We start from the raw sequence: 27,016 nt of genomic DNA, 5'->3' as shown, positions 1-27,016 counted from the left end.
TTAGGAGCTACCACCCAGGAAAAAGATCTAGGCATCATAGTGGATAATACTTTGAAATCGTCAGCTCAGTGTGCTGCAGCAGTCAAAAAAGCAAAACAGAATGTTAGGAATTAGGAAGGGAATGGTTAATAAAACGGAAAATGTCATAATCCCTCTATATCGCTCCATGGTGAGACTGCTCCTTGAATACTGTGTACAATTCTGGTCGCCGCATCTCAAAAAAGATATAGTTGCAATGGAGAAGGTACAGAAAAGGGCAACCAAAATGATAAAGGGGATGGAACAGCTCCCCTATGAGGAAAGGCTGAAGAGGTTAGGGCTGTTCAGCTTGGAGAAGAGACAGCTGAGGGGGATATGATAGAGGTCTTTAAGATCATGAGAGGTCTTGAATGAGTAGATGTGACTCTGTTATTTACACTTTCGAATAATAGAAGGACTAGGGGGCATTCCATGAAGTTAGCAAGTAGCACATTTAAGACTAATCGGAGAAAATTCTTTTTCACTCGACGCACAATAAAGTTTTGGAATTTGTTGCCAGAGGATGTGGTTAGTGCAGTTAGTGTAGCTGGGTTCAAAAAAGGTTTGGATAAGTTCTTGGAGGAGAAGTCAATTAACTGCTATTAATCAAGTTTACTTAGGGAATAGCCACTGCTATTAATTGCATCCGTAGCATGGGATCTTCTTAGTGTTTGGGTAATTGCCAGGTTCTTGTGGCCTGGTTTGGCCTCTGTTGGAAACAGGATGCTGGGCTTGATGGACCCTTGGTCTGACCCAGTATGGCAATTTCTTATGTTCTTTCTGGAGGGGTGCTGGAATGCAGGCGGGATTCCTTGGCCCTCTTCATCGCAGATTCCACTACCATAGATGAGTGGGGCAACTGTAGTGCGCTGTAGAAAGGCGATTGCCACATAAGGAACTTGAGGTCCGTCTTTCTGGAGGTGGCAAGGCTCGAGAAAGGAGACTCCCAGGTCTTAGTCATGACTGCATCCAGCACAGCATGCAATGAGCTCTGCAGGTGTCAAGTATTTTAAGAACTCCTATGACTTCCGCTCGGGTATCTGGCACTTTCTGAGTCTCAATGCTCAGCTTGGCCCCTACCCTCTTCACAAATTTTGAGTAGAAGAGGTCCTCTAGCGGGAGGTCTGCTCCAGATGTTCCTCTGGCGGGTCCGAAAGGTATCCAGTTGAACCAGGAGACAAAGGCAGTGATGGGGATGGGCCCCTGTCCGTACTGCTGGTTCCGAGTCTGGGCTTCCTTTACCTCTTGGCGAGAGAGGGGAGAAATCCTGCGCAGGCAGATGAGGCATGGCCCTATGCTGGTCCTCCACCGAGGGAGGAACTTGGAAAGTATGTCCAAGATCTGGGATACACCTGAGATACTAGAGTCCCTTGGTTAGCTCTACAGGGCAAAGCCGACCGCGTACATCTTAGTCAGGTCCCAGAGGTCGAACAGGGATGTGTTCTTCCACAGGCTAAGGCTTGTGGCGTTTTTGGAGAGGTTCCTGGAGGCACCTGGACACCGACGACAAGTCCAAAAATTCTGGACCAGAAGATCTAGATCATCCAGAACCCATGACTGAGATGTGTTCCTCATCCGAGAAGACCAGGTCCAGCTTTGGAAGGATGCCCCATCGAGACTGGTGTTAGGGCCAACACTTTAGTGGCGTCCTCCTTACAACGATTCGGAGGGTCCTACTGTATTGCACTTGCGTCAATGGGCTCACTGGCATGGTCTGTTGTGTCGAGGCATTCCTGTGCTTCGCTTGCTGCATGTTATAATTAGTGAGGTTTGGGTGGACCCTTGGACACTGTGGCAGCTGACCACGCCCATGGGGGCAGTCCCGTGAGGGGTCACAGGTCAGGCTCAGCTGAGGACACACAAACACAGAGATTTATCTTTTATTAAACAATGTGGTGTAGCCACCGAGGTGGCAGTGGTGAGTAGTTGAAGTAGCCATGCGACATGATCTTGCCGCATTGGCAGAACTTGAATTGCGGTGGCCTGGGAGGCATGCTGGGCTAAGAAAAGTAGGTCTCCAAAAAAAAAATAACGATCAGAGAGGAGTCGAGGAGCTCCTCACGCAACTTGCAACGCGGAAGAAGAAAGACTGAGAAGATGGTGCCACACGGGAAAGTACATGCAGCCTCACACAGAGCAAAGCTCTGTCAGCTAAGGGAAGCTCCATCTCGGAAGATGTCCCAGACAGCATGGCTAATTCAGCCTGCTTATCTGCGGGAAAACATAATAAACACTCCTGTTGCATGGGGATGACAACATATGGATGCATGTATTAACTGGTTCTGGTCATGCAGTATAATCCTCTTTGTTACAGACACACATACTTATGGGTGCAAGGCTCATTTAATAAGCAGCTTCTAACTAGTTTCAAACTACAAAATTAAACTTTCTTCTATTGTGCAAGGTATTTAAAGCTGATTGAAAAACATTTAAAAAGCACTGTGGAGAAAGTTTAAAATGAGGCCTCAACAAAAAGTTGCATGATGTTTGCTTCTAGGATTTTACTGTCCTCAAGAAAACATCATATCATTCTACATTCACTCAAATAGATTTCTGGCTTATATAACACTTAAAAGAAAATGATTCCTTACCTGCTAATTTTCGTTCCTGTAGTACCACGGATCAGTCCAGACAGTGGGTTATGTCCCCCTTCCAGCAGATGGAGTCAGAGCAAAATTGTAAGGAAGGCCCATTATAGGTTGGAGGGCCCTCTGCATCCCTTCAGTATTAAGAAGGATGGATCATAAACCAAGTAACATTGAACTTTTAACGAACTTTCGTCGCATAAAACAATCTGTCAAGAAACTTGCAAATATTAACTAGCTGATACATAAACACACATAGTGAAAACAAGCAGTCGAGCTGATAGCAATCCCTATCCCATAGAACCTTAGGGAGGGCGTCTGGACTGATCCGTGGTACTACAGGAACAAAAAATTAGCAGGTAAGGAATAATTCTTTTCCCTGTACGTACCCAGATCAGTCCAGACAGTGGGATGTACCAAAGCTTCCTATGTAGGGTGGGCCCCGGATAGCCCAGCTCAAATGACATGTGCACTGAAAGAACCAAACACCGGCGGCTGTACATTCAAGCGATAGCAACGGGCAAACGTGCAGCGACTTCCAGGTCGCTGCTCTGCATATCTCCTGTGGAGAGACGGCCTGGCTTTCTGCCCAGGAAGCAGCTTGAGCACGAAGCAAATGAGCTTTGATACCATCCAGAGGTACATGTCCTGCCCCGATATACGCCGAAGAGATTGCTTCCTTTAGCCAATGAGAAATGGTGGTTTTAGAGGCCTTGTTTCCTTTGTTGGGACAGCTCCAAAGCACAAAGAAGTGGTCCGATAAGCGGAATTCATTAGTAACCTCCAAATAGCGAATAAGAACGCGCTTGACATCGAGTCGTCTAAGTTCTCTGGAGTCTTTGTCCGGAAAAGATGGAAGCTCCACAGTCTGATTCACACGGAACACTGAGACTACCTTCGGCAGAAAAGCAGGTACCGTGTGCAAAGATACCCCGGAATCAGAGAAACGGAGGTATGGCTCTCTGCACGACAGCGCTTGGAGTTCAGAGATCCTTCGAGCCGAACAGATGGAAACTAGGAAAACCGCCTTGAGAGTGAGATCCTTGATGGCAGCTCTTGTCAGGGACTCGAAAGGTGAACTGGTAAGAATTCGGAGGACCAAATTCAGGCTCCACGATGGGCAGACACTGTGAAACGGTGGCTTGACGTGTTTTACTCCCCGCAAGAATCGAAAAGTGTCAGGATGAGACGAAAGAGGTGCTCCATCCAAATGACGCACTATGGAGCCCAGGGCCACCACCTGGACCCTAAGGGAATTGTAGGCCAAACCTTTGTCTAGTCCCTACTGCAAGAAGGAGAGAACGTTGGTTACAGAGGTGTGACTCGGAGGAACCTGCACGCAGTCACACCAGGTCTCAAACACTTTCCAGACTCGCACATATGTGACGGATGTAAAAGTCTTCCGTGCTTTGAGGAGAGTGGACACAATGGCATCTGGGTAGCTGCGTCTTCTCAGCCTACGCCGTTCAAAAGCCAGGCCACAAGGCAGAAGCGATCTGCCTTGTCGAAAAATACCGATCCTTGACGTAGAAGATTCGGTAGATGTCCCAGTTGAAGAGGTCCAGCCAGTGCCATGTTGATTAAGTCCGCAAACCACAGTCTGCGGGGCCACTCCCGCACCACGAGAATTACCGACCCCCGGTGAGCTTCTATTCTTCAAATTACTTTCCCCATCAGGAGCCACGGAGGAAACACGTAGAGTAGATGGTTTTGAGGCCATGGGAGACCCAGAACATCCACTCCTGCGCCGTGCTCTCTTCTGCGACTGAAGAAGCGTGGAGCTTTCGCGTTCTGTCGAGTGGCCATGAGGTCTAGATGAGGAGTTCCCCATCAACCGAAGATTAGTTGAGCTGCTGTGTCAGACAGTTCCTAATCTCTGGGATCTAAGCGTTGTCGGCTTAGGAAGTCTGCCTGAACATTGTCTACTCCCGCTATGTGGGAAGCCGCTAGACGGGAGAGGTGGAGCTCCACCCACGCCAATTTGTCAGTCTCCCGGGATACATGACGGCTTCTTGATAATCACATGCCATGGGGAACAGAAGGCAATGGAAGCGCTGGACTTGAACGAGTAGAGCTTGTGCCCGGTCCCGAAGGAAGACCTTGCTCAGACTGGTATTGAAATGTGCACCCAGGAAGTCTGTTGTCTGCGAAGGAGTAAGACTGCTCTTGGGTAGGTTGATGACCCATCCAAGGGAGTGGAGAAGATGGAGAACCCTGTTGACCGCTCTCTGACACAGATCCTTGGATTTTGCTCAGATAAGCCAGTCGTCCAGGCAGGAGTGCACTAGGATCCCTTCCTTCCATAGTGCCGCAACAATGACAACCATTACCTGGGTGAAAATATGCAGCGAAGTCGCCAGACCGAAAGGCAGAGCCTGAAACTGGAAGTGCTGGCCGAGGATCTTGAAGCGGAGATAGCGCTGATGATCCCACAAGATCGGTATGTGTAGATATGCCTCTGTCAAATCCAAGGAAGCTAGGAACTCCCCTTCGTGTATCGCCACTATCACTGAGCGTAAGGTTTCCATCCGGAAATGTGGAATCTTGAGAGCCTTGTTGACCATCTTGAGGTCAAGGATTGGACGAAAGGATCCTTCCTTCTTGGGGACCACGAAGTAGATGGAATACTGGCCTAACCCTTGTTCCTCCAAGGGTACCGGGAGAATGGCCCCTAAGTCCAAGAGGTGATCTAGCGTCTGGCGAACTACGCATTGTTTCTTCACTGGTCCGCAAGGGGAGAAGACAAACCTGTCTCTTAGAGGCCGCGCAAATTCTAAAGCGTAGCCGTGCCTTAGAATATCCAGGACCCGTTGGTCGGAGGTGATTTTGACCCACTCCTCATAATAGAGAGACAGCCGGCCCCTATCCTGGGAGTCTAGGAGTGGGCCAGCAATACTTCATTGGGAGGACTTGGAGGGAGCCCCCTGCGAGAGGTTGTCCCTGGTTGTTCTTAGTCCCTGAAAGGAATGGGACCAGGACTGTGACCTAGAGGAGAGCATCCTCTGGGGGACTGTCCGTGATTGGCAGAAACGACGTTGACTCCGGAACCGGGTGCGAGTAGCACTGAAAGTCCTGGGACCCAGAGGACGATCTTCTGGTAACTTGTGTACCTTAATCTCTCAGAGAGACTTGATGAGCCAGTCCAGTTCCTCCCCAAACAGTAATTTTCCCTTGAATGGTAGAGAACCATGCTGAGACTTAGAAGAAGTATCCACCGACCAGTTGCGGAGCCAAAGCAGGCGTCTAGCCGAGACTACGGAGACCACAGATCTGGCCAGTAACTGGAGTAGATCATAGAAAGCATCTGCTCCATACGCTATCACCGCTTTCAGGTGTTCCGCTTGCTGCAGCTCTTGGGCACTAAGTAGCTGTTGCACCCATCTGAGACCTGCAGACAGCCACTCTGCCCCCCAAGACTGACACCTCAAAGAGAAGTTGGACCACCAACATGCACCCCAAGGAAATTAAGAGGACTCCTATGTAAAGAAAAAAGTACAAAAAACTTACCCCAATGCGAAAAGGACATAGGTAATTTAAAAAGTACCAAAGTTCTGTCTGCAAGTTTCAGAGTAATTGAAACCAAGACAAGCTCTTCCACAGATCCTCCTATTTTTTTTTTTTTTTTTTTACATATGATCCATCCAAAGAAAGAAAATATTAACAAAATCTATTAAGATTACAAAGGAACCGCAGGTGCCACTTTCATCTGCTTGAGTCAGAGTAATACTGAAGGAACGCAGAGGGCGCTCCAACCTATAAGGGGCCATCCTTACAATTTTGCTCTAACTCCATCTGCTGGAAGGGGGACATAATCCACTGTCTAGACTGATCCGGGTACGTACAGGGAATAGACAATACTATACTAGAAAATAGTGTTCATAAACCTAAGCTTGCAGAAGCTACACCCGTCTTCTCAATCTACCCGTACCATGTTCCTATTCCTGTGAGCACATTTTATTTGCTTAAACTCATCAAGACACTCTTCTAGGTTTTGAATGTTTATGTACATATATTTTCACATAGTGCAGAATGAAAACTGATCTGTGGTAACAGCTAAAAATCTAAAAACTCAGTAAATGTGTCCTGCTTCAGGGGTAGGTAACTCAGATCCTTGAGTGTCACCAAGTCTGGTTTTCAGGATTCCATAAGGAATATGCATGAGATATTTGCATGCACTCCTACAGTATGCAAACATAACTCATGCATATTCATTGAGGATACCCTCAAAAATCAGACCCTTTTATGGTGTTCGAGGACCAGTATTGCCTACCCCTGTCCTATTTCAGTGCAACTTTGGCACCTCGATTCCTACCTTGGTTAGAGCTAATGGCTGAGGGCTTGTTGGTTCAGTCTTCAGTTTTTTAAGCACCAGCAGCTCATCATCTTCAATAAACGTAGGTGGTGACTGGCACTTTTGGATACTGTGGTTAGGTGTATCCCGTGTGAATATGGGCAAGGCGTCTTGGAGCTTTTCTGGCAATACCTGCTGCTCAGTGTCTCCACTGTGGTTTTCCACTGTCCGCAGACCACCTCCCATAAAGCCTTCCTGCAGGCTGCTGCACAGCATCAACAGCGGGGCAGAGCGAAGGCAGACGTATGGTTGACTGCTGATCAAGGGAGGTGCTGTGGTTCCTGCCTGGGACAGAGAAGCTGGCATGATGGATACTTGTCCATTTACACCACTCCGCAGGGACATCTGCGACACCATCTCTGACTGACCAACAGAAGGCACCAGCTGCTGCAAGGGCTTAAGACAATGATCAGATTCTAAAGGTGTTGGAAGCATAACCGAGAAAGGTGGCACAGATCCAACATTCCCTGCCGGCTGTATCGTTTGTTCTTGTGAAAATGTTCTACCCATGAGAGAGAAAGAAAAACAAAATTAATTATTTTACCCCTATTTGTACCTTTCTTACAAAACTCCAGTTCATAAATGTAGAGTACTGGCAGATGTGCAGGCTTTACAGATTGTGCTACCATGATTGGCCTGAGGACAATGTACATGGACTTTTCAGACCGTAGGTCTCTTCTGTAGCATGCCACTTTGTAAAGAGAGTTCAGAAAGGAAGCAGACTACTATTCTACAAAAACTGTTTTATATTAAAAGGTCAAATACCCACGAATAGGTTAGAGTAGGCTCTCACTTCAGCATCTTAAAAAATTTAATAGCTCTCTTTCCCAAATCACTACATTTATTAAATCGTAAAGGAACAGGTCTTCTGGTTCTGTTCAGAACCAAAAGGATAGGTTCCTTTGTGTTTAGAAAATATGAAGTCACATCTTACTGCCTTATGGGAATCTTTCTAATATTAGGGCCGGATTTTAATACCTACACGCGGATTTTAATACCTACACGCAGAGATTTAACTATAGAAGAATTTCTAATATTAGGGCCGGATTTTAATACCTACACGCGGATTTTAATCGGGGGTCGGCGCGCCCAAGGGGGCGCACACTTGTGCATCTTGCGCGCGCCAAGCCCTAGGGGAGCCCCAATGGCTTTTCCTGTTCCCTCCGCGCCGCCCCCCCCCCCCACCTAACCCGCCTCCCAGCCTTTGTGCCAGAGGCCTCGGTCCCGCCCCTTTCACAAAGCCCCGGAACATACAAATGTCCTGGGGCTTGCGCTCGTCGCCGGGCCTATGCAAAATAGGCTTGCGCGCGTAGGGCTTTTAAAATCTGCCCCTTACTGTTTATGTGCCATAGACATCTTTGCTGCTCTTGCTTCACTATAAGCCTACAGAAGCAGCAGAAAAATACCTTACAAAAAGTACTATTTCATTGTGCTAATATTTTCTGAGCAATACCTCTAATACATTCTTAGTCCTTCCTTGATACCAATTATCTGTAAAAAGCTTAATTTCTTTTTGCAAAGATAAGACTAGTGTTTCTAACCTGTGCTAACATCCTTCCTATACTCTCCTCTTAGAAAAGATGGGGAGCAGGCAGTCGAGAGAGATGATGATTTTTTTTTTTTTTTTTATTACAGACCAAACAGAGTTCTACATATAACACCAACTACTATTACACCTCAAAGAGACAGAAATCATTTGGTTATGCAGAAATTCTTCTATAGTTAAATCTCTGACTTTTGACCTGGGTAATTTTCAAATTACTCCCTCTGATCAAGTACAGATTTAGGTATGGAGTTAGATGAAAACCTGACAATGAAAAAGCACATATAAAAAAAAAACAACCCACCAATCAATGCAGGCTATGCCAAGTTACATATATTACACATTGGCTGAAACCTTTAACAGCTTTCAAAGACTTCTGTACTGTATTGTAAACTACTTCTCTCAAACCTAGATTGCTGTAATTCCCTATTATTCAGTCTTCCCGCATGTCTCTTAAAACCATTACAATTATTACAAAATAGCACTGGCTGCCAATACAATCCCAAATATATTATAAAGTATTAACATTAATATTCAAAATCATTCACTCCAGTACCAAGAGTCTGATAGGTGTGACATTACAACCATACACACCTCAGTGAACACTAAGATCTCAAAATAAAGGTCTATTGATTATTCCTACAATACAAAGTACACAAGTAAGAGACCATGTGTTTTCCATAGCGGGACCAAAGCTTTGGAATTCCCTACCTGAGAAGTTACACCTGATACCAGAGAAAAAGGAAAATTGGTTCTTATCTGCTAATTTTCATTCCTGTACCACAACAGATCCGTCCAGACTCCTGGATTTTCCTCCCTTCCAGCAGATGGACACAGAGAAAGTTTTGAAGGCACTGCCTCTTAACCTGGTGTGACACCTGCATCACTTCAGTATTTATCAGTACCCAAGCAGAAAATATATAATAAAAAAAACTTGTAACCAATCAACTCTACTATATCTCCCAGAACGAGCAGAGGCCAATGAAAATTCAAAATTAGAACTTCCTTAAAAAAAAAAAAAAAAGGGATTATTGAGAAACTTGTGCTAATCTTCAGAACAAATTTGCAAATAAGAAAATCAGATCAAGTGGACTCGCCAGAGACTCCTGAACCCCCAGTGGGCAGGCGTCCGGACTGATCTGTGGTACTACAGGAACAAAACTTAGCAGGTAAGAACCAAATTTTCCTTTCCCTGTATGTACCCAGATCAGTCCAAACTCCTGGGATGTACCAAAGCTTCCCTAAATGGGGTGGGATGGTGAGAGTCCTGCTCACAGAACATTTTTACCAAAAAGACGTCGACATCCAGAGCCTGGATGTCCATTCTGTAGTGCCTTGCAAAAGTATTCAAAGACTTCCAAGTATGCTACCCTGCAAATCTCTTGCAGCGAAAGTAACTGGCATTCAGCCCAAGATGCCGCCTACAAACGCATAGAATGCGCCCTTAAACCACGACTAAGCAACCAAGAGATATACGCGGAACCAATTTCAAACACACTATCGTGGCCTTTGATGCTTTTTGACCCTTTTTCACACCACAACGTAGTATAAAAAGGTGGTCCGTCACCCTGAAACTCTTCTGACATTCAGATGTCAATTCCTTCGCATGAGGCGCATTAAATGCTAGGTGTGTAAAGGCCAGGAGTTCCATAGACTGACTATACAGAATGCTGAAACTACCTTCGGCAGAAAAGATGGAACCATCCTCAGAGATCCTGGAATCTGAAATCTTCACAAAAAGGGTTCCCTGCATGACAGCCCTTGAAGTTCTGGCTGAACAAATCGCAACCAGAAAAATCACCTTCAAAGTCAAATATTTTATGGTGGCCCTCTTAAGAGGCTCAAACTGTGCTTCACACATAACTTGGTCCTCAGAGGTAAGACTCCAGGAAGGACACACCTAACAAATAGGGGGGCACAAGAGTGTCGCTCCTCGAAGGAAACATACCACATTCATATGTGCTGCCAGAGTTGAACCATGAGTCTTGCCCTGCAAGCAGCCAAAGGCTGACATGTGCACCCTTAGCAAACTGAAGGACAAACCTTTCGCCAAACCTCTAAAAAAAAGTCAAAATCTCTGCAACGGATACTCGGCCAGGATCAAGTCCTTGTTCCATACACCAAGATTCAAAAAAACTCTCCAGACAGTAGTGGTTTTATGAGCCCTCAAAGTAGAAATAACCTCCTCCAGATAGTCTCTCTCTCTCTCAATCGCCTCCTTTCAAAGGCCAAGCCTCTAGACAAAAGCAATCCGCTTGATCGAAAAATATTAGGGCCCTGTCGTAGAAGATTTGGCAGATGACCGTTTCAGGGGCTTGTCCACCACTAGATGGACCAGATCTGCAAACCAAGGATTACCTTTCATGGGTGGCCCTCTATCCTGAAAAGCTTGCCCACCAGAGGCCATGGAGGAAACACGTAGAGCAGAACGGCGTTAGGCTACGGAAGCACAAGGGCATAGACCCCTTCCGCTCTGTGCTCTCTTCTGTGACTAAAGTGTGGAGCCTTGGTAGTCCTCTGCGTTGCCATCAGATCCATATGAGGCATGCCCCATCTGTGAGAGAGAAGGTACATGGCATTGACAGATAGCTCCCACTCCCTGGGATCCAATTGCTGCAGACTAAGAAATGCACTTGCACATTCTCAGACCTCGTAATGTGCGACAACGCTATCAGTGCCAGATGCTGCTCCATCCAGGCCATCAGCCTCTCTGGTTCCAAAGCCACCAGCCGACTCCTGGCTCCTCCCTGACGGTTGATGCAGGCCACCGTTGTCGCACTGTCTGACAGGACCCCGACTGCCTGGTTACATAGAAGAGGGAGAGGTCTCTAGAGAGCCAACTGCACCGCCCTGGTCTCTAGGCGATTGATCGATCAAGATGTTTCTTCTGCTGACCATTGTCCCTGTACTGAGGATCATGAATCTGAGATACCTCTGATAATCTCAGCGGATCCCAATGTGTAGATATGCTTCCGTTAGGTCCAGAGAAGCCAAGAATTCCCCACTCCGCACCACAGGTATGACAGACCTGAGAGACTCCATCCTGAAATGGGGGACTTTGGGAGCCACGTTGACCTTCTTTAAATTCAGAACCACGAAGTAAATTAAATACCTTCCTGTCCCCCATTCCTCTTGGGGAATGGGAACGATGGCCCCTAACACTCTCAGACTCTGGATGGTCTGCTGAACGATGACTTTCTTAACTGGCAAAGCACAGGGGGATACCACAAATAGGTTACTTAATGGTCGAGCAAATTCTAATGCATAACCTCACGCTTAGAACCCACCAGGCAGATGAGATTTTGACTCACTCTTCGTGTTTAAAAAAAAAAAAAAAAAAAAAAAAAAAAAAAAGAGTCAACCGATCCCCGATGGCCGAGACCGAAGAGTTGGCTGGCTTCACTCATTGCGAGGATTTGGCACCACTAGGCCCTTGGCCGGAGCCATCCTGGTTTGCTCTGTGGCCACGAAAGGACTGAGGCCAAGACTGTGACCTCCTCCATCGGAGAAGAGCTCCAGGCGCAGGACAGAAACACCATTGGTCTCAAAAACAAGAGTGAATGACATAATTCTGGCTTGTCTATTTACTGTTATCCAAATAAAATGTTTAATTACAAAAAAAAAACAAGAGTGAACCGGAAATATCCTTTGGGATTGTCCTTCGGGAGCCTGTGCACTTTATGATCTCCGAGAATTTTTATCAGCTGTTCCAAGTCTTCCCCAAAAATGAGCTTACCCTTGAACGGGAGTGCACCAGTTGAGCCTTCAACAAAACATCCGCTGACCAGTTGCGCAGCGGAAAGAGCTTCCTGGTCGAGACCACAGACATCATTGTTCTAGAAGAGGTCCGAATAAGATCATATAAAGTGTCGGCCCTATAAGCCACTGTTGCTTCTAAGCGCTCTGCTCGCTCAGATTCCTGGGATGAAAGAAGTCTAACTAACCACTGCACCCAACGCAAGCTCGCCCGAAGCATAAAACTGCTACACACGCATACCTGGATGCCAAGAGCAGAAACCTCAAAAATCTTGAGGTGCACTTCAAGCTTCCTATCCTGAAAATCCTTCATAGCCAACATAGAAGCCTCCACCTTCGGCACCCTCAGGAGCTCCAAAGTTTCTTCAGGCAAGGGATAAAGCTTGTCCATAGCCCTACTAACTTTAAGACCTGTCTCAGGAGTATCCCCACTCCCTGACGATCAGTTGTTTAACCATTCCATGGAAAGGAAAAAGTTCTCACCTGGCCTCTTAAGCCCGCCGGGTCCACAATGTCCTGATCCGGCTCCTCCTGTGGGACTGTTATTCCCAACTCCTCCAACACGTGCGGAATCATAGGGCCCAGCTCTTCTCTGTGAAACAGGCGAAAAACCTTAGGATTGTCCCCTTCCATGGAAGGGATCTCCTCAGCGTCCTCCTCCAGATCCTGAGCAGCACTAGGACAAGACACCCCAGGAAGACCCTTGGAGGGTGCTCCCTGATCAGACTCATCCAAAGAAAAATCCTCTGTAGTGTCCCAAACCACTGGACCTTTCGGCCCCTCGAGGCCACCAGCGTCCGAGCACCTAGGTACCTTTTTGGGTGGCCCCTCCAAAGGCCTGCAACCAGGAAAGCATTTCCTTTTACCTTTGCTAGCCAGAAAAGCAACAAAAGGACAAATTCTGGAGAAAAATGAGCAGGAGCCCCTAAATCCCCCTCCAAGGGACAAGAATCCTCATGGAAACTGTCCCTCTAGGCCCTCCCGGGACTCACCTGGGCTCAAATCGGCCAGTGACAGTGCTGGCGGGAGATCCCCTCCCCCTGTTGCTCTCTCCTCAACTATGCAAGAGGATTTTAAAATGGCCGCCGTTCCCGCTCTCAGCAGGAATGAGCTGGCCTCTTCTCCCGGAGCAGCTGGCAGCCTGTCAGGTCCGAGCTGCTTCAGGAATGCCAGCACATCTGCCCATGATGAGCCCTCCCCTCAGAAGAGACAGCAGGAATATCAGCTGGCCTTGGGGAACTGTGCAGAGCACTCCCCACATGAATCACATTGCCTCCCTCGCGGCATGGCTTGGCACAAAAATGGACCACGCAGCAGCACCTGAATAAACAAAATCTCCAAGGTATTGGAAGCCAAGCAACCGGCTCAAGTTCCTTATCTTTGGCCGCTGCCAGAGACTAGAAAGATAACTGTGAGCACTAGCACAGAAGCAAGCACAAACCCCTTCTGTTTTTTTTAATTAGTCTAAACTTTATGAACAAGCAAACAAATGGATACTTCCCTGCAGAAGGGTGAGAGACTTCTCTAGATCCTTACTGAAAGGGGGGGGAGCTGGACCAGTAGCTGTCACCCCCAGCGTTTCCACTCAAGCAGTTTGGGGTCCCACTAGGACCTGAGAGGGAAGATGCCAATATAAAACTTTTTTTTTTTAAACTATCCTACTCTATACCCAGGTACAGAACACAGGTTTTGCACCACCTCCACCTGCTGGAGACAGAGAAATACTGAAGTGATGCAGGTGGCACACCGGGTTAAGAGGCAGTGCCTTTGAAACTTTCTCTGTCTCCATCTGCTGGAAGGGAGGTAAAACCCAGGAGTCTGGACTGAGCTGGGTAAATACAGGGAAATATATTTAAAACGTGAACCAAAAACATGGCTATTCAAAAATGCTTAATACCTAACTTAAAAAACAGCAGAATGCAGAGAACTACATTAACAAGAAGGAGAAGAGATATTAACTGATGTATTAAGATACTGTAAGAATCTCAATACAACGAACTATCATGTGAAAACTATCAGATTAAATTTCCGTACTACTTGCTTTATGTCTTAGATCTCTAGTTAATATGAATTTGAACATGTGTCTATGAACACTAGCCCTTAAACAGTAACCATTTGTCAATTTATAATATGAATGTTAAATTTGTAGACCGTTGTGAGCTTTATTTATAACGATGGTATATAAAAACATCTAAAATAAACACAAACAATTTTAACAAGGGAAGGCTGCAATGTTGATGACTTACAAAAAAAGGCATGCACTCAAGCCATAAGTTTAATGACCCAGCTTACTTGGTGGCATTTTCTTCCGTTTTCTCCCTGCAAACAGCTGCAAGATGTGCCATCTTCACAGAGTATTTCTCCATTTCCACAATAAATGCTGAAAAGAAAAATATTTCATTAGAAATATACAAATAATATTCATGGTCTTTAATAAGACAGTAGTAGAGGGCAATTCCTAACCCAGTATAGAACCTCAAAAGCAGCCCTACCCCTGGAATACCTATAACCACTTACATTAAGCTTTCTAAATATTAAATTTCAGTGGACTTTCCCTTTAATACTATCTGGTACCATAAATTCACTCTTGCATATACTGAAAGACACACTGTATGCAAAGCATGGAATTCCTGGTTGCCAACTTGCCAATGACAGAGAATTGAAAATTGTCAAGTGACAGGTTGGTTGCAAAACAGGAGGCAGCTTATTGCAGATGCCACTATCCAAACAGCCTATTGACCATGGGTGGATGAAAAGTACCTTGAACCATTACTCTAATCAGAGCCTTATGGGTTCCCCCTCTCAGCAACTGCCCCATCTGACATCTCCCTACCCCCTTAATTTGTAATATCTGTTGCTTCTCAGTATGGCTACTCATAACTAAAATAAGTTGTGGGAGGAGGTAGGAGAAACTATGCTGTAGGCCTGTTCATCCTGTAGAAGCAGCAGCATTATGCAAGAGGGAATGGGTATGGAGAGAGAGATTGCAAACATGGCGATTTTAGAACCTAGGGCCTATTGAGGGAGTAGTACATGAACAAGTGTTCAACATGGTTCCTATGAAATCCAGCCGTGACAATGGACAGAGATTGGATTTTGGGTACTTGATTAGAAAACACTTGAATAGTCCAGCATAGAGCCCGCAACATCCCTGCTTGAGTGCCACTCTTGATCAGCTAGTCGTTCAGATATGGAAAGACTTGGATTCCCAGCTGGCGCAGATAGGCACCTATCACAGCCAAACATTTCGTGAAGACCGGGGCATAGAGGCCAGGCTGAATGGGAGCATGCGGTATTGAAAATGTTGACAGCTCACCACAAAGCGGAGATATCCTACCCAGTCACAGGAGGTCTCTATGTCTGTATATGCGTCTTTGAGGTTGAGAGAGCAAAGACAGTCTCCTCTTTGTAAGAGGGGAATCAAGGTGCTCAAGGATACCATCATCTTGAACCTTTCTCTCTTGAGAAATCTATTCAAGGCTCGCAGGTTGAGGATGGGACAGATGCGTCCTGTTTTTTTTTTTTGGAATTAGAAAATAAACAGGAATAAAGCCACTGTCCCTGCTGCTCCTGAGGGACAGGTTCCACTGCCCTGGCCATTAAAAGGGCTGAGAGCTCCTCTTGGAGGAGCCCTTCTGGATGAGAGACGGGACCCCATTGTGGGCACGGGGGAGAATCTGGTGGAACAGTCATGAGATTCAGCCTGTAGCTGTGACGGTTGATGGACAAGACCCACTGATCCGAAGTCATGGACAGCCACCGATCTGCAGAGAAATGAAGCCTGCCCCAACCAGTGGGTCCTCTGTACCGGAAGAGGCAACTAGCTTATGCTTTCTCACATCCAATCAAAACCCTGCAGCAGGGCTAGCCTGAAGTGCTGGCTGAGGCCTAGGGCCACACTGTTGCAGAGATCTGCCCCAGCGCTGGTCTGCTGTGGCTGAGAGGAAGGGGCAAAAGAGTAGTACTTCTTTGGTCTATATAAGAGTCTCCGTGACCCTGGCCAGGAGGACCTCTTAGAAGACACCAATGAAGCTGAAGCACCAGCCGATAAATGCTGGAGGGTCTCATGGTGATCTTTCAGCTGGGCGACCGCCTCCTTGAACTTGTTGTCAAACTGTTATTGCCTATGCAAGGCAAGTCAGTTAGCCGTCTTGCACCTCTGGATGAAGGCAAGCAGCCAGGCAAAACGCCATGCCAAAATGCCAGCTGCTACAACTGGACCCACCATCTCAAAGATGTCTTAGGTAGCACATACCTCGTGCTTCCCACACTCTAGGTCCTGCTGGACAAGTGCCATAAAGGCCTCCTGAGGCTGCTGTGCCAGGCCATCCGCAACTTCCTGGACTTGTTTCCAGAGATGACAGGTATATTGGGTCATATACAAAAAGGTAGGAGGTGATTCGGGCCACCAACATGGAGCCTCGAAACACTCTCCTACCCATAGTATCCCAATGCTCTGCTGTCCTTACCAGGAGAAGCTGAGGCATGGGTTTTTAACCTTTTTGCCTTCTTTAGTGCAGATTCAACTACCACCGATTGGTGGGGGAGTTGGTGCTTCTCAAACTCCACTGTCTGCTGTACAAGGTACATCCAATCAGGTCTTCTGGTTCACTAGGCTACAGAGAGGGGGTGCTCCCAGAGCCGAAGCAGCAGCTCCCTGAAGATCTCATGAACAGGCACCGCTATAATCTCCTTCAGGGCATCCATGAACTGGAAGATCTCCAGCATCTTATGGCGGGCATCTTCCTCTGTCATAAGTTGAACGGGAATGGCTTCAGCCATCGCCCAGATGAACCCTGCGAAGTTCAATTCTTCTGGCAGAGAACGGCAGTGCTCCTTTGAGGGGGAAGGATATGATGGAAGATCATCGGAATTCGCCGAAGCATTAGAGGTGTCCTTCCCCCAGGGATTGTATGGGCCCTCAGGCTCATCTTGGCCACCTGGAGATGGGGGCTGAGGAGCACTGGGCATATCCCTAGGCAGAAGTAAGTATCGATGAACACAGGGGCATAGAGGGACCCGAAAGCCCGGGCCCTGGTCCCAGCAGCACCGGATGGGGACAAGGGGACCCCGTGGAGCAGAGGGCATCGACGGGCCCTCTTCCTCTGAGGAATCCCCCACGAAGACAAGCTCAGACACTTTGCACTTCGGTGCCCAGATGGCCCACCGAGAAATCATGGGGTGCCGGCAGTAACTGGGTCGGGAGGACATAGAGGAGGATATCAAGACCAAACAACTGCTCCAGGCCTGGTACCCTTAGGCGGCATCTACTCAGACGGTCTCAAGGGTGGTGACGGTACTGGTGTCGGGCAAGGCGCCGGCCGAGATGGCAGGAGTACTGCCTCCCTATCGAGCAAAGCACTTTCCACCACCAGGCTCCAACTCCGCCTCAAAAGCCTGTGATGAAAAGGCAGGCTGAGAGGGGAGGGAAGAGACTAACTCCTCCTTGGAGCCCCGAGGAGGATTGATATCTGACACTGAAACCGGTGTGAAAGGCCCCGGGCCACCTTCATTGAGGGAGAATGGTGCCTCCTCTTGCCGTGGCCACTTCGGGGGCAAGGTGACAAGCGCCATAGCCAGCTTGAGCCCAGCCCCGCGTGCAGAATGGGACAGATTACTGTGCTTCTGAGACCTCCCACGGTGCTCGGCCCAGTCCTTCCCCAGCATCAAGGACGAGGAAGACGATCCTGAAGTCCGCGACTTGGAAGAGAGAGAATGGGCGATCCCTGGAGCCTGTTTCCCCCGCAAGCCTCGGGGGAGGAGTGGTCATCAAGGGATCAAGGACGAACAGTTCCCTTTGGTCCTTAGGCGTCTATGACATTGATGCCGAAGTGGTGGGTTCGGATTGTCTCAAACCAAAAACCTTGTCCATCTTGTCTAACCTGGCCCGACGGCCTTTTGGGGTTATCTGAGCGCACAATTCGCAGCCCCGAACATCGTGCGATGCTCCCAGGCAGAGGATGCACACTTCATGGGGATCCGTCAGGGACATAGGCTTCATCTGTGCCCCTGGACTGAGGCCAACATGAGACTCACTGGGGACTGCAAAAAGGGTCAACTAGCAGATACGGGAGAAGCGCGAAAAAATATTCACCGACCGAGAAAGAAGTGGGAACCAGAGAGAGACCCAGCGCAGGAAGGAAAAAAAAAAAAAAAGCGAAAGACTCACTTAAGGTTTCCCCGAGAGGGGAAAAAAAAACAAAAAAAACTCGAGCTCCACCTCTGTGGGATGATAGCTCCACGGAAAAGAAAGGACTGAAGAGAGACCCTGCATGGATAGTGGCATGCTGGGCTCCATCAGATGATGTCACCCACACATGAGGACTAACATCCTGCTTGTTCTAGGAGAAAAAAGTGTATTTATGCTTACAGAGTATCATCATTACTAGTATATGGAACAGACTAACTTCTGCTCCCCACATCCGTTGATCTCAACATGAGTTAAGTGACTAGTATAATTTTTTTTGGTTAATGCTGTATCTGAAAGTTCATGCTCTTACATACACTTAGCTTTTTTGCTTTCCTAACAAGTCATATTCTTTCAATAAGACACCAAAACCAGTGTGATTTAGCATAAGGGTCACAAACCATAAGAACCTAGAACTCACAAGCCATATGACAGATGAAGGAGGAAACTCCTGCTGGCAGTTACCTTTCCTCTCTCTCTGGGGGCTGTTTGGCTCAGAGTTGACTTTCCGCTTGACCCCTTCAGAAGATGGAGCAATGCCAAACGAGGCATGTCGTGTGAGTCTCTGTTTCCCAGTCATGGCAATAGAAAGTTGGGTAGCCGCTTCCTGTCTGAAATCCAGCAAAGCAGCAGATGCTGGGGTGTCTGCCCTCTTCTCTTCTACAAATTGCAAATTTGGTCAGAAATACTAGAGTAGCTGCAGTCTGAGAAGCCTGCATGTTCATGATATGTTTGTGCAACTAGTCCTACTGTTCCCGCATGAGAAGTTTACTTATTTATCAAAGATACAATATTTCTCCACGAGCTATGAATGACCATCATTTATAGAACATTTGAACTATGGGTTACCAATTACTTTCCCTCAGCAAGCAAAGTATTATCTAGCTGAACTTTTAGCAAAATCTACTTGGCATTAAAAACTAATAAGACCCCCTACAGTAGGGGTGGCCAACTCTGGTCCTCAAGAGCCAAAAAACAGGTCAGGTTTTCAGGATATCCAAAATGAATATGCATGAGATAGATTTGTATACAATGAAGGCAGTGCATGCAAATCTCTCATATACATATTCATTGTAAATATCCTGAAAACCTGGCCTGTTTGAGGCTCTCAAGGACCAGCGTTGGCTACCTCTGCCCTAAGGTATTCTCAGGGCAAGGAGAAATTAGCAAGCACCATGAGAATGTAGGTGATAAAAAGGAGTATCTTGGGAACATCTGGCTGATAAGATTAAAAAGAAAATTGTTTTTTACCTGCTAATTTTTGTTCCTGTAGTACCACAGATCAATCCAGACTCCTGGGTTTTGCTTCCCCACCAGCAGATGGAGACAGAAGTTTAGACAGACTCTGCCCTATACCCGGAGATGCCACCTAGTGTCAGTATTTAACTGTATCAAAGCAGAACAAGATAAAAACTAACGGCCCCGCAAGAACCGGGGAAGAGAAACCTGTAACCGCAGTAAATCTGTTCACGAACCTTAAGACAAACAGAACCCGTAAGCGTGTATAAATATTTGGAAAATGAATCTGTAGAAAAAAAAAATTTAAGCACTGAACGAGCGGACTCTTCATCACCCGAATACTGAAAATGGGCGGGACTCTAGACTGATCCGTGGTACTACAGGAACGAAAATGAGCAGGTAAGAACCAATTTTCTTTTCCCTGTTAATACCCAGATCATTTCAGACTCCTGGGATGTACCAGAGCTCTTCTAGTTAAGGTGGGAACCTGAAAGTCCCGCTTGGATGACAGCTTCACCAAATCCCCCAATGCCTGGGGCCTGGACATCCAACCGGTAATGCCTCGCAAAGGAATGCAAAGACTTCCACGTACCCGCCCTACAAATTTCTTATGGCGAAATTTGACATTCTGCCCACGATGCTGCCTGCGAACGGGTAGAATGTGCTTGTAGCCAGATCGGGAGCGTCTGGCCTTGAAGCAGATACGTTGAACCAATAGCCTCCTTCAACCAGCGAGCAACAGTTGCCCTGAACGCCTTTGTGTTGTGGAGCGGTCACAACCGAGGGCACAAAGAGATGGTCTGACATGCAGAAACTATTAGTAACCTCCAAATAATGCAATAGAATGCGAAGCATGTCCAGCTTCCTCAGGTCCCTCGACTGGGGATCGGCTCGATCCAAATCAGGAAAGGAAGGGAGCTCTACTGATTGATTCAAATGAAAGGACAACAACTTTTGGGAGAAAGGATGGAACCGTTCGTAAAGAAACTCCCGTATCCGTAATTCTTAAAAAGGGTTCCTTGCAGGATAACGCCCGAAGCTCCAACACCCGACTAGCTGAGGAAATAAAGACTGTGTGTTCCTCGTGGCTAAGTAAGATCTTTTAGCGTCGCTCTCTTCAGCGGCTCAAAAGGTGTCCCACAGAGAGCCTTGAGAACCAGGTTCAAGCTCCACGATGGACAAGGGTTCCTGACCGGCGGACGTAAATGTTTTGCTCCTTGGAGAAAATGTGCCACATCCAGATGCGCAGCCAACCTTACTGCAGAAGCAACGGAGAGACACCACTTGTACCCGTAACAAGCTGCAGGAAAGTCCCTTTGCGAGGCCAGCCTGTAAGAACAACAAATTATGCAAAACCGAGGCACCAGCAGGAGCCATCCCCTGATCAATCTCTCATGACTCAAAAATCCCCCAAACTCTGACATAGGCCAGAGAAGTAGAGAGTTTTCTAGACCGCAAGAGGGTAGCCACAACTGCGTCAGAGTAGCCCTTGCTCTTTAGACACTACCTTTCAAAAGCCATGCCACTAGACAAAAGCGATCTGCCTCTTCTAAACAAACGGGACCCATATGAAGAAGGTTCGAGAGGTCTCGCAGCTGGAGGGGTCCTTCCACAACCAGATTGACTAGATCCGCAAACCATGGATGCCTCGGCCATTCCGGAGCTACTAAAATCACCTCCGACCGGTGAGATTCTATGTGCCTCAGCACCTTGCCAATCAGAGGCCATGGAGGAAACACACAGTAGAACGTTCTTTGGTCAGGCGAGAACCAGGGCACCACGCCTTCTGCTCCTGGCGACGACTGAAGAAACGAGGAGCCTTGGCATTGCGAAACGTTGCCATCAGGTCCATGCTTGGCCTGGACCACCTGTCGCAGATGAGCTTGAACATCTCTGGAGAGAGCTCCCACTCCCAAGGATTGAGCCGGTTGCGACTGAGAAAGTCGGCCTAACATTGTTGACCCCAGTGATGTGAGAGGCTGCAATGCTGACTAAATGCTGTTCTGCTTCACTCGCCACCAGTCGACTCTTGGTTCCTCCTTGTCGATTGATATAAGCCACTGAGGTCGTATTGTCTGACAGAATCCTGACAACTTCCCTTGCAGACTTGGTCGAAGGGCCTGCAGAGCTAATTGCACCACTCTGGTCTCCAGACGAGTGATTGACCACTGGCCCTGTACCGATTTCTCCTGACACACCGTCCAATCGGGGACCTCCAGGGATACCCCGTGGCTCAAGTTGTTCGGGTTGAGCCATCAATCTAGACTGGAACAAGCAGAGTCTAAGAGGCAGAGAAAGATGAAATTGCTCCAACACCAGGCTCCAATGGGAAAGCAACACTGACTGCAGAGGTCTTATATGAGCAAAGGCCCAGGGAATTAACTCTAGGGTGGACGCCATTGATCCAAGAACCAGCAAATAATACCAGACTCTGGGAGGATGCTTGGACAACAAATCCAGAACCTGTTCCTGCAGCTTGGCGATGCGGTCCCAGTCAGAAAAAGTCGGCATTGTCGTGTGTCGAACCATGCCTCCAGAAATTCCAAGGACTGGGAAGGAATCAGGTGACTCTTGGTGAAGTTTATCATCCATCCGAATGCTTCCAATAGCTGAAGAACCCGATGAACCGCCGAGGGGCAAAGCAACTCCAACTTCATCCGAATCAGCCAATCATCTAGATATGGGTGTACAAAGAAACCTTCCTTCCGGAGCTGCGCCGCCACCACAATCATCACTTTGGTAAAAGTTCTGGGTGCTGTGGCCAGGCCGAATGGCAGGGCACGAAACTGAAAGTGGTCTCCTAGGATGGTGAATCTCAGGAATTTCTGGTGGTCAGACCGGATGCAGATATGCAGGTATGCTTCTGTGAGATCTAGAGACGCCAAGAATTTGCCTTTGCGTACCGATGCAATGACGGATCTCAGAGTTTCCACGCGAAACCGTGGAATCTGAAGGAATCTGTTTACTCTTTAAACAGAGAATGGGCCGGAAGGTGCCCTCCTTTGGCACCACAAAGTAAATGGATTAATGGTCCTTCCGTGAGAGGAACCTTTACAATTGCCCCATGTTCGAAGAGATGCTGCAAAGTGTCCCATACCGCCCAGCGCTTCGATGTACAAGCATGGGGAGATGAGAAAATGATCTCTGAGGCGCCGAGCAAAATCTAACGCATAACCGTGCTTTACCACATTGAGGACCCACTGGTCGGACGTCAGAGTGGCCCATTCCTCATAAAACCAAGACAGTCTGCCTCCCACCACTGGAGCAGAGGAATGGACCGGCCCTCACATCATTGGGAGGGCTTAACTCCACCAGAGCACTGCTGAGCTCCTGGTCTGCCGAAGCGCTGGCCTTGAAAGGACTGAGACCAGGACTGTTGTCTTCCTGATGGCTATTGAAAAGAAGATCCAGAAGACCAGGATGAACGCAATCTCCGATTTCCCTGTAGGCGCGAGTGAGACTGAAAAGAGCCCCTCAGCCTATCCTCTGGTAGATAGTGTACGTTGTTCTCACCCAAGGATTGAATCATGTTCTCCAGGTCTTTTCCAAAAAGTAGCTTTTCCTTAAAGGGCAAAGAGCCCAATTGACCTTTGGAGGAAAAACCCGCTGACCAAATTTTTCAACCAGTGAAGCCTGCGGGCAGAAATCGCTGAAACCATTGATCTGACTGAAGTACGCAAAAAGGTCATAAAGGGCATCTGCACTATAAGCAATCGCCGCCTCCAGACGTCCCGCTTGCACTGCTTCTTCTTCCATCAGGGCAGTGCTATTTTGCAGTTGCTGGACCCAGTGAAGACCTGCCTTCAAGGAGAAACTACTACACATGGCAACTCGGACACCAAGTGCCGACACCTCAAATATCTTTTTGAGTTGCACCTCCAGCTTTCGATCCTGGAAATCTTTGAGCGCCATTGCCCCCTTCACAGGGATAGGGGTCTTTTTTGTGACTGCCGATACCACTGCATCCACCTTAGGGACGCGGAGAAGGTCCAAGGCCTCTTCTGGCTAGGGCTACAACTTGTCCATCGCCGTACTGACCTTCAAGCCCAGTTCAGGAGTATCCCATTCCCAGAACAGCAGTCTGTAACAGAAAGATGAAAAGGGAAGGACTTGGTTGGACCCCGCATGCCCACCATGACGGGATCCACAGAACCCATCCGAGAATCCTCCTGAGAGGTCTCAATACCCAATTCTTCAAGTATTGCAGGAATTAATGGGCCCAACTCATCCCTGTGGAACAGGCGGACCACTTTTGGGTCATCTCCTTCAACAATTTGAGGACCTCCGTGAGTTGGCGGTAGATCCTGGTCCTCCCTCCAGATATTTTCCCTGATGAGACGCCCCGCTAGGCTCCTGATCACCCTGCTCCGAGTCCTTGGAGGATGAATCTTCGCGGGGATAGGGGGATAAGGTTTGAAGCGGTCTCTTAGCCTTTGGATCCCCGGCCAGGACCTTTTGACCCCTTGACTCCCTGAGCCACTGGCACTCTGGGCTGAATGCACCTTGGGGCCCTCTCCTGAGTGCCTCCGAGCTGCTCTCCTGGCCTTAAAGGCCTTATGCAGCAGCAAAACAAAATCAGATGAGAAAGAATAAGAGGAGGAGTCTGATGCCCCCTCGGGGCTCTCTTCCTTCAGCCCAGGTAATTTCTTTGCCGGACAGCCCGTAGGCTGCGTGGAAAGAGGAGAGGAAATCCCTCTCCCCTCTGTGGTTCGCACTGCAGCGTGAAATGTGACCAAAATTGCCTCTGTTCCCATGCTCAGCGGGAACGGGTCTGCGGCTGAGGCCGCAAGCACCTGGACGACATTGAGCCCCGCAGCCGAAAAACACCTCCCCCTCTGGGAAGGCAGGCAGAACATAGCCCGTTGCACGAAAGGCACGTATGCCTCTCCAGAAGCATGGCAGGCTGCACCTCGAGGCAATCCAAAGCAGCTGAGGAAAAAGAAAACTTTTTTTTTTTTGGTGGCAGCAGCGGCGGCTAACAGGTGCCTAAACTCGCAGGTGCACTCTTATTTCCACTCCGGGAGGAAAATGGGTCCTGCCTGCCCTGGGATGAGTGATCCAGGCTCCCCGGTATCACCCCCAAATAGGGACCGTGCTGGAAAGCAGGGTTCTCAACCCCTATGCAGCTGAGCCTCGATACCAGGGGGGATGGTCCCCTCAGGACCTGCCGACCCCCTAGGAGGCTAAATGTAACTGTTCCTGTCTGCTTCCAACGAACGGATTTATTTATTTATTTTTTTCTTAAAAGAAAGAGAACACTAAACACTAATGGATTATAAACCAAATACCTGACTACTCTTCAAATTTCTATTTTTTTTTTGAACTAGCTACAGACTGTAGGATTTTGCACCTTCACCATCTGCTGGAGACAGAGAAATACTGGCAGACTGTAGGTGGCACCTCAGGGTATAGGGCAGAGTCAGTCAAAACTTCTCTATCTCCATCTGCTGGTTGAGAGGCAAAACCCAGGAGTCTGGACTGATCCAGGTACGTACAAGGAATGAGCCTTACAAGCTTTCTACCTATAAAACTTCAAAAGCTGACAGAAGTCCCTCCACACCCAAACCAGGGAAGGGGAGAATTAGCAAAAAATTTAAGATCATTACACAAGTTAAAAATTTAGCAATTACAAACAGCAAGGGCTATGTCTTTTTTCATTTTTCTTATTACAGTTTTGTATCTGGCTAATTGAGGAGCTACACCATTTTTTTTTTTGCATTGTTTTACCATATTTACAAAATCTTTGCCTATATCAAAAGTAGCTTACAGTGTCTTCTGCACATTATTCTTTAACAAAGTTAATTTATGCCTCATGTAGTCTAAATTTAAAAGTGTTCTGATAGTGGGTCATCCAGTATGGAATACTAGATCAGGTGTTCTGAATTCCACCAGGTATAAAATATTCCTTAATTTAAACTATTAAGTTCCATAATCCATCCCAAAATTTACTGCACTTCAGAATGACCTCTAAGTTACCTGAACATGACTCACTGTACCAACTTACCATCAAGAGCGTCAAAGTCAACTGGTCCAATCCACTTGAATGCAGGTTTGCGTCCCCTTTCCTCTACTACATGCACTTTCTTTATGAGGGCTAGGCTGGTCAGAACATTTGCTATATCATACAGACGGCGCACTTTTGCTAGGGGAAAAAAAACAAAACAAAACCAAGTACATTAGGAAAAAAGCAGAGTTGCTTACCTGTAACAGGTGTTCTCCCAGAACAGCAGGATGTTAGTCCTCACATGTGGGTGACATCATCAGATGGAGCCCTGTCACGGAACACTTGTCAAAGTTTCTAGAACTTTGACTGGCACACTGAGCATGCCCAGCATTCCACCAACCCTGCATCCAGCAGGGGTCCCCCTTCAGTCTCGTTTGTAGCAAACGTACGAGCGAAAAAATAAATAAAACGTAAGCGAACCCAACTCTGCGGGGTGGCGGGCAGGTTTCGTGAGGACTAACATCCTGCTGTCCTGGGAGAAAACCTGTTACAGGTAAGCAACTCTTTCTCCCAGGACAAGCAGGATGATAGTCCTCACATGTGGGTAAATAGCAAGCTACAGGATGCCCAAATATAATGAACCAAAACACACCCAACGATGTGCAACAGGCACAACAACTTGGGTGGTTTTGGGTAGGAGGGCAGCCTGAGTTTCACAGTGGGTCGCAGGAAGGAAGTTGTGTTATTAGACTGGAAACAAATTACGCAGGACAGACTGACCAAAGATGGAATCCTGCCTGCCAGCCTTGTCGAGACAATAATGAGCTGCAAAAAGTATGGAGAGAGCTCCATGTGGCAGCTTTGCAGATGTCAGCAAGAGGTACAGAACGGAGGTGTGCTATTGACATTGCCATAGCTCTTACTGAATGCGCTTTTATGTGATCCTGTAGCGGAAGGCCTGCTTGTCGGTAGAAGGAAGTGCAGTCCGCCAGCCAGGTGGACAGGGTCTGCTTGTCCACCGAAACTCCCAATTTGGTTATATCGAAGGAGACAAACAGTTGGGAGGACTTCTATTTGGACCGCACTGCAGCCCATAGGAAGGCAAGCGCACGCTTACAGTCCAAGGAATGCAGAGCCTGCTCTCCTTGTTGTGAGTGAGGTCTTGGAAAGAAGGTGGGAAGTATTATTGACTGATTTAAGTGGAAATCAGAAATTACCTTTGGTAGGAATTTAGGGTGAGTGCAGAGTACCACACGATCGTGAAGAAATTTGGTATACAGTGGGTATGTTACCAGCGCCTGCAGCTCACTGACTCTGCGAGCTGATGTTATAGCAACTAGAAAAATCACTTTCCAAGTGAGATGTCGAAGCTCGCAGGGGCTTGAACGGAAGT

At 47.6% G+C, this 27,016-nt stretch overlaps 1 protein-coding gene across 4 annotated transcripts in view; it reads right to left on the bottom strand.

The window, feature by feature from the left end:
* Nucleotides 1-27,016, bottom strand: part of E2F7 (E2F transcription factor 7) — a 77,285-nt gene that overhangs the window by 29,892 nt on the left and 20,377 nt on the right. For 3 of the 4 annotated variants that reach the window (XM_029597139.1, XM_029597140.1, XM_029597138.1), the window contains 4 exons: nt 25,684-25,821; nt 18,906-19,100; nt 14,546-14,633; nt 6,916-7,456 (listed from right to left, as the gene is read on the bottom strand). In XM_029597139.1, the coding sequence (XP_029452999.1) occupies nt 6,916-7,456; nt 14,546-14,633; nt 18,906-19,100; nt 25,684-25,821 (962 nt within the window). The remainder of the gene's footprint in view (nt 1-6,915; nt 7,457-14,545; nt 14,634-18,905; nt 19,101-25,683; nt 25,822-27,016) is intronic. The other variant, XM_029597142.1, reaches the window with a different exon arrangement.

Source organism: Rhinatrema bivittatum, chromosome 4 (genome assembly GCF_901001135.1).
Source record: "Rhinatrema bivittatum chromosome 4, aRhiBiv1.1, whole genome shotgun sequence".
Taxonomy (NCBI): domain Eukaryota; kingdom Metazoa; phylum Chordata; class Amphibia; order Gymnophiona; family Rhinatrematidae; genus Rhinatrema; species Rhinatrema bivittatum.
The sequence above is the reverse complement of the archived record's forward strand: the minus strand, read 5'-3'. Positions and strand labels throughout refer to the sequence as shown.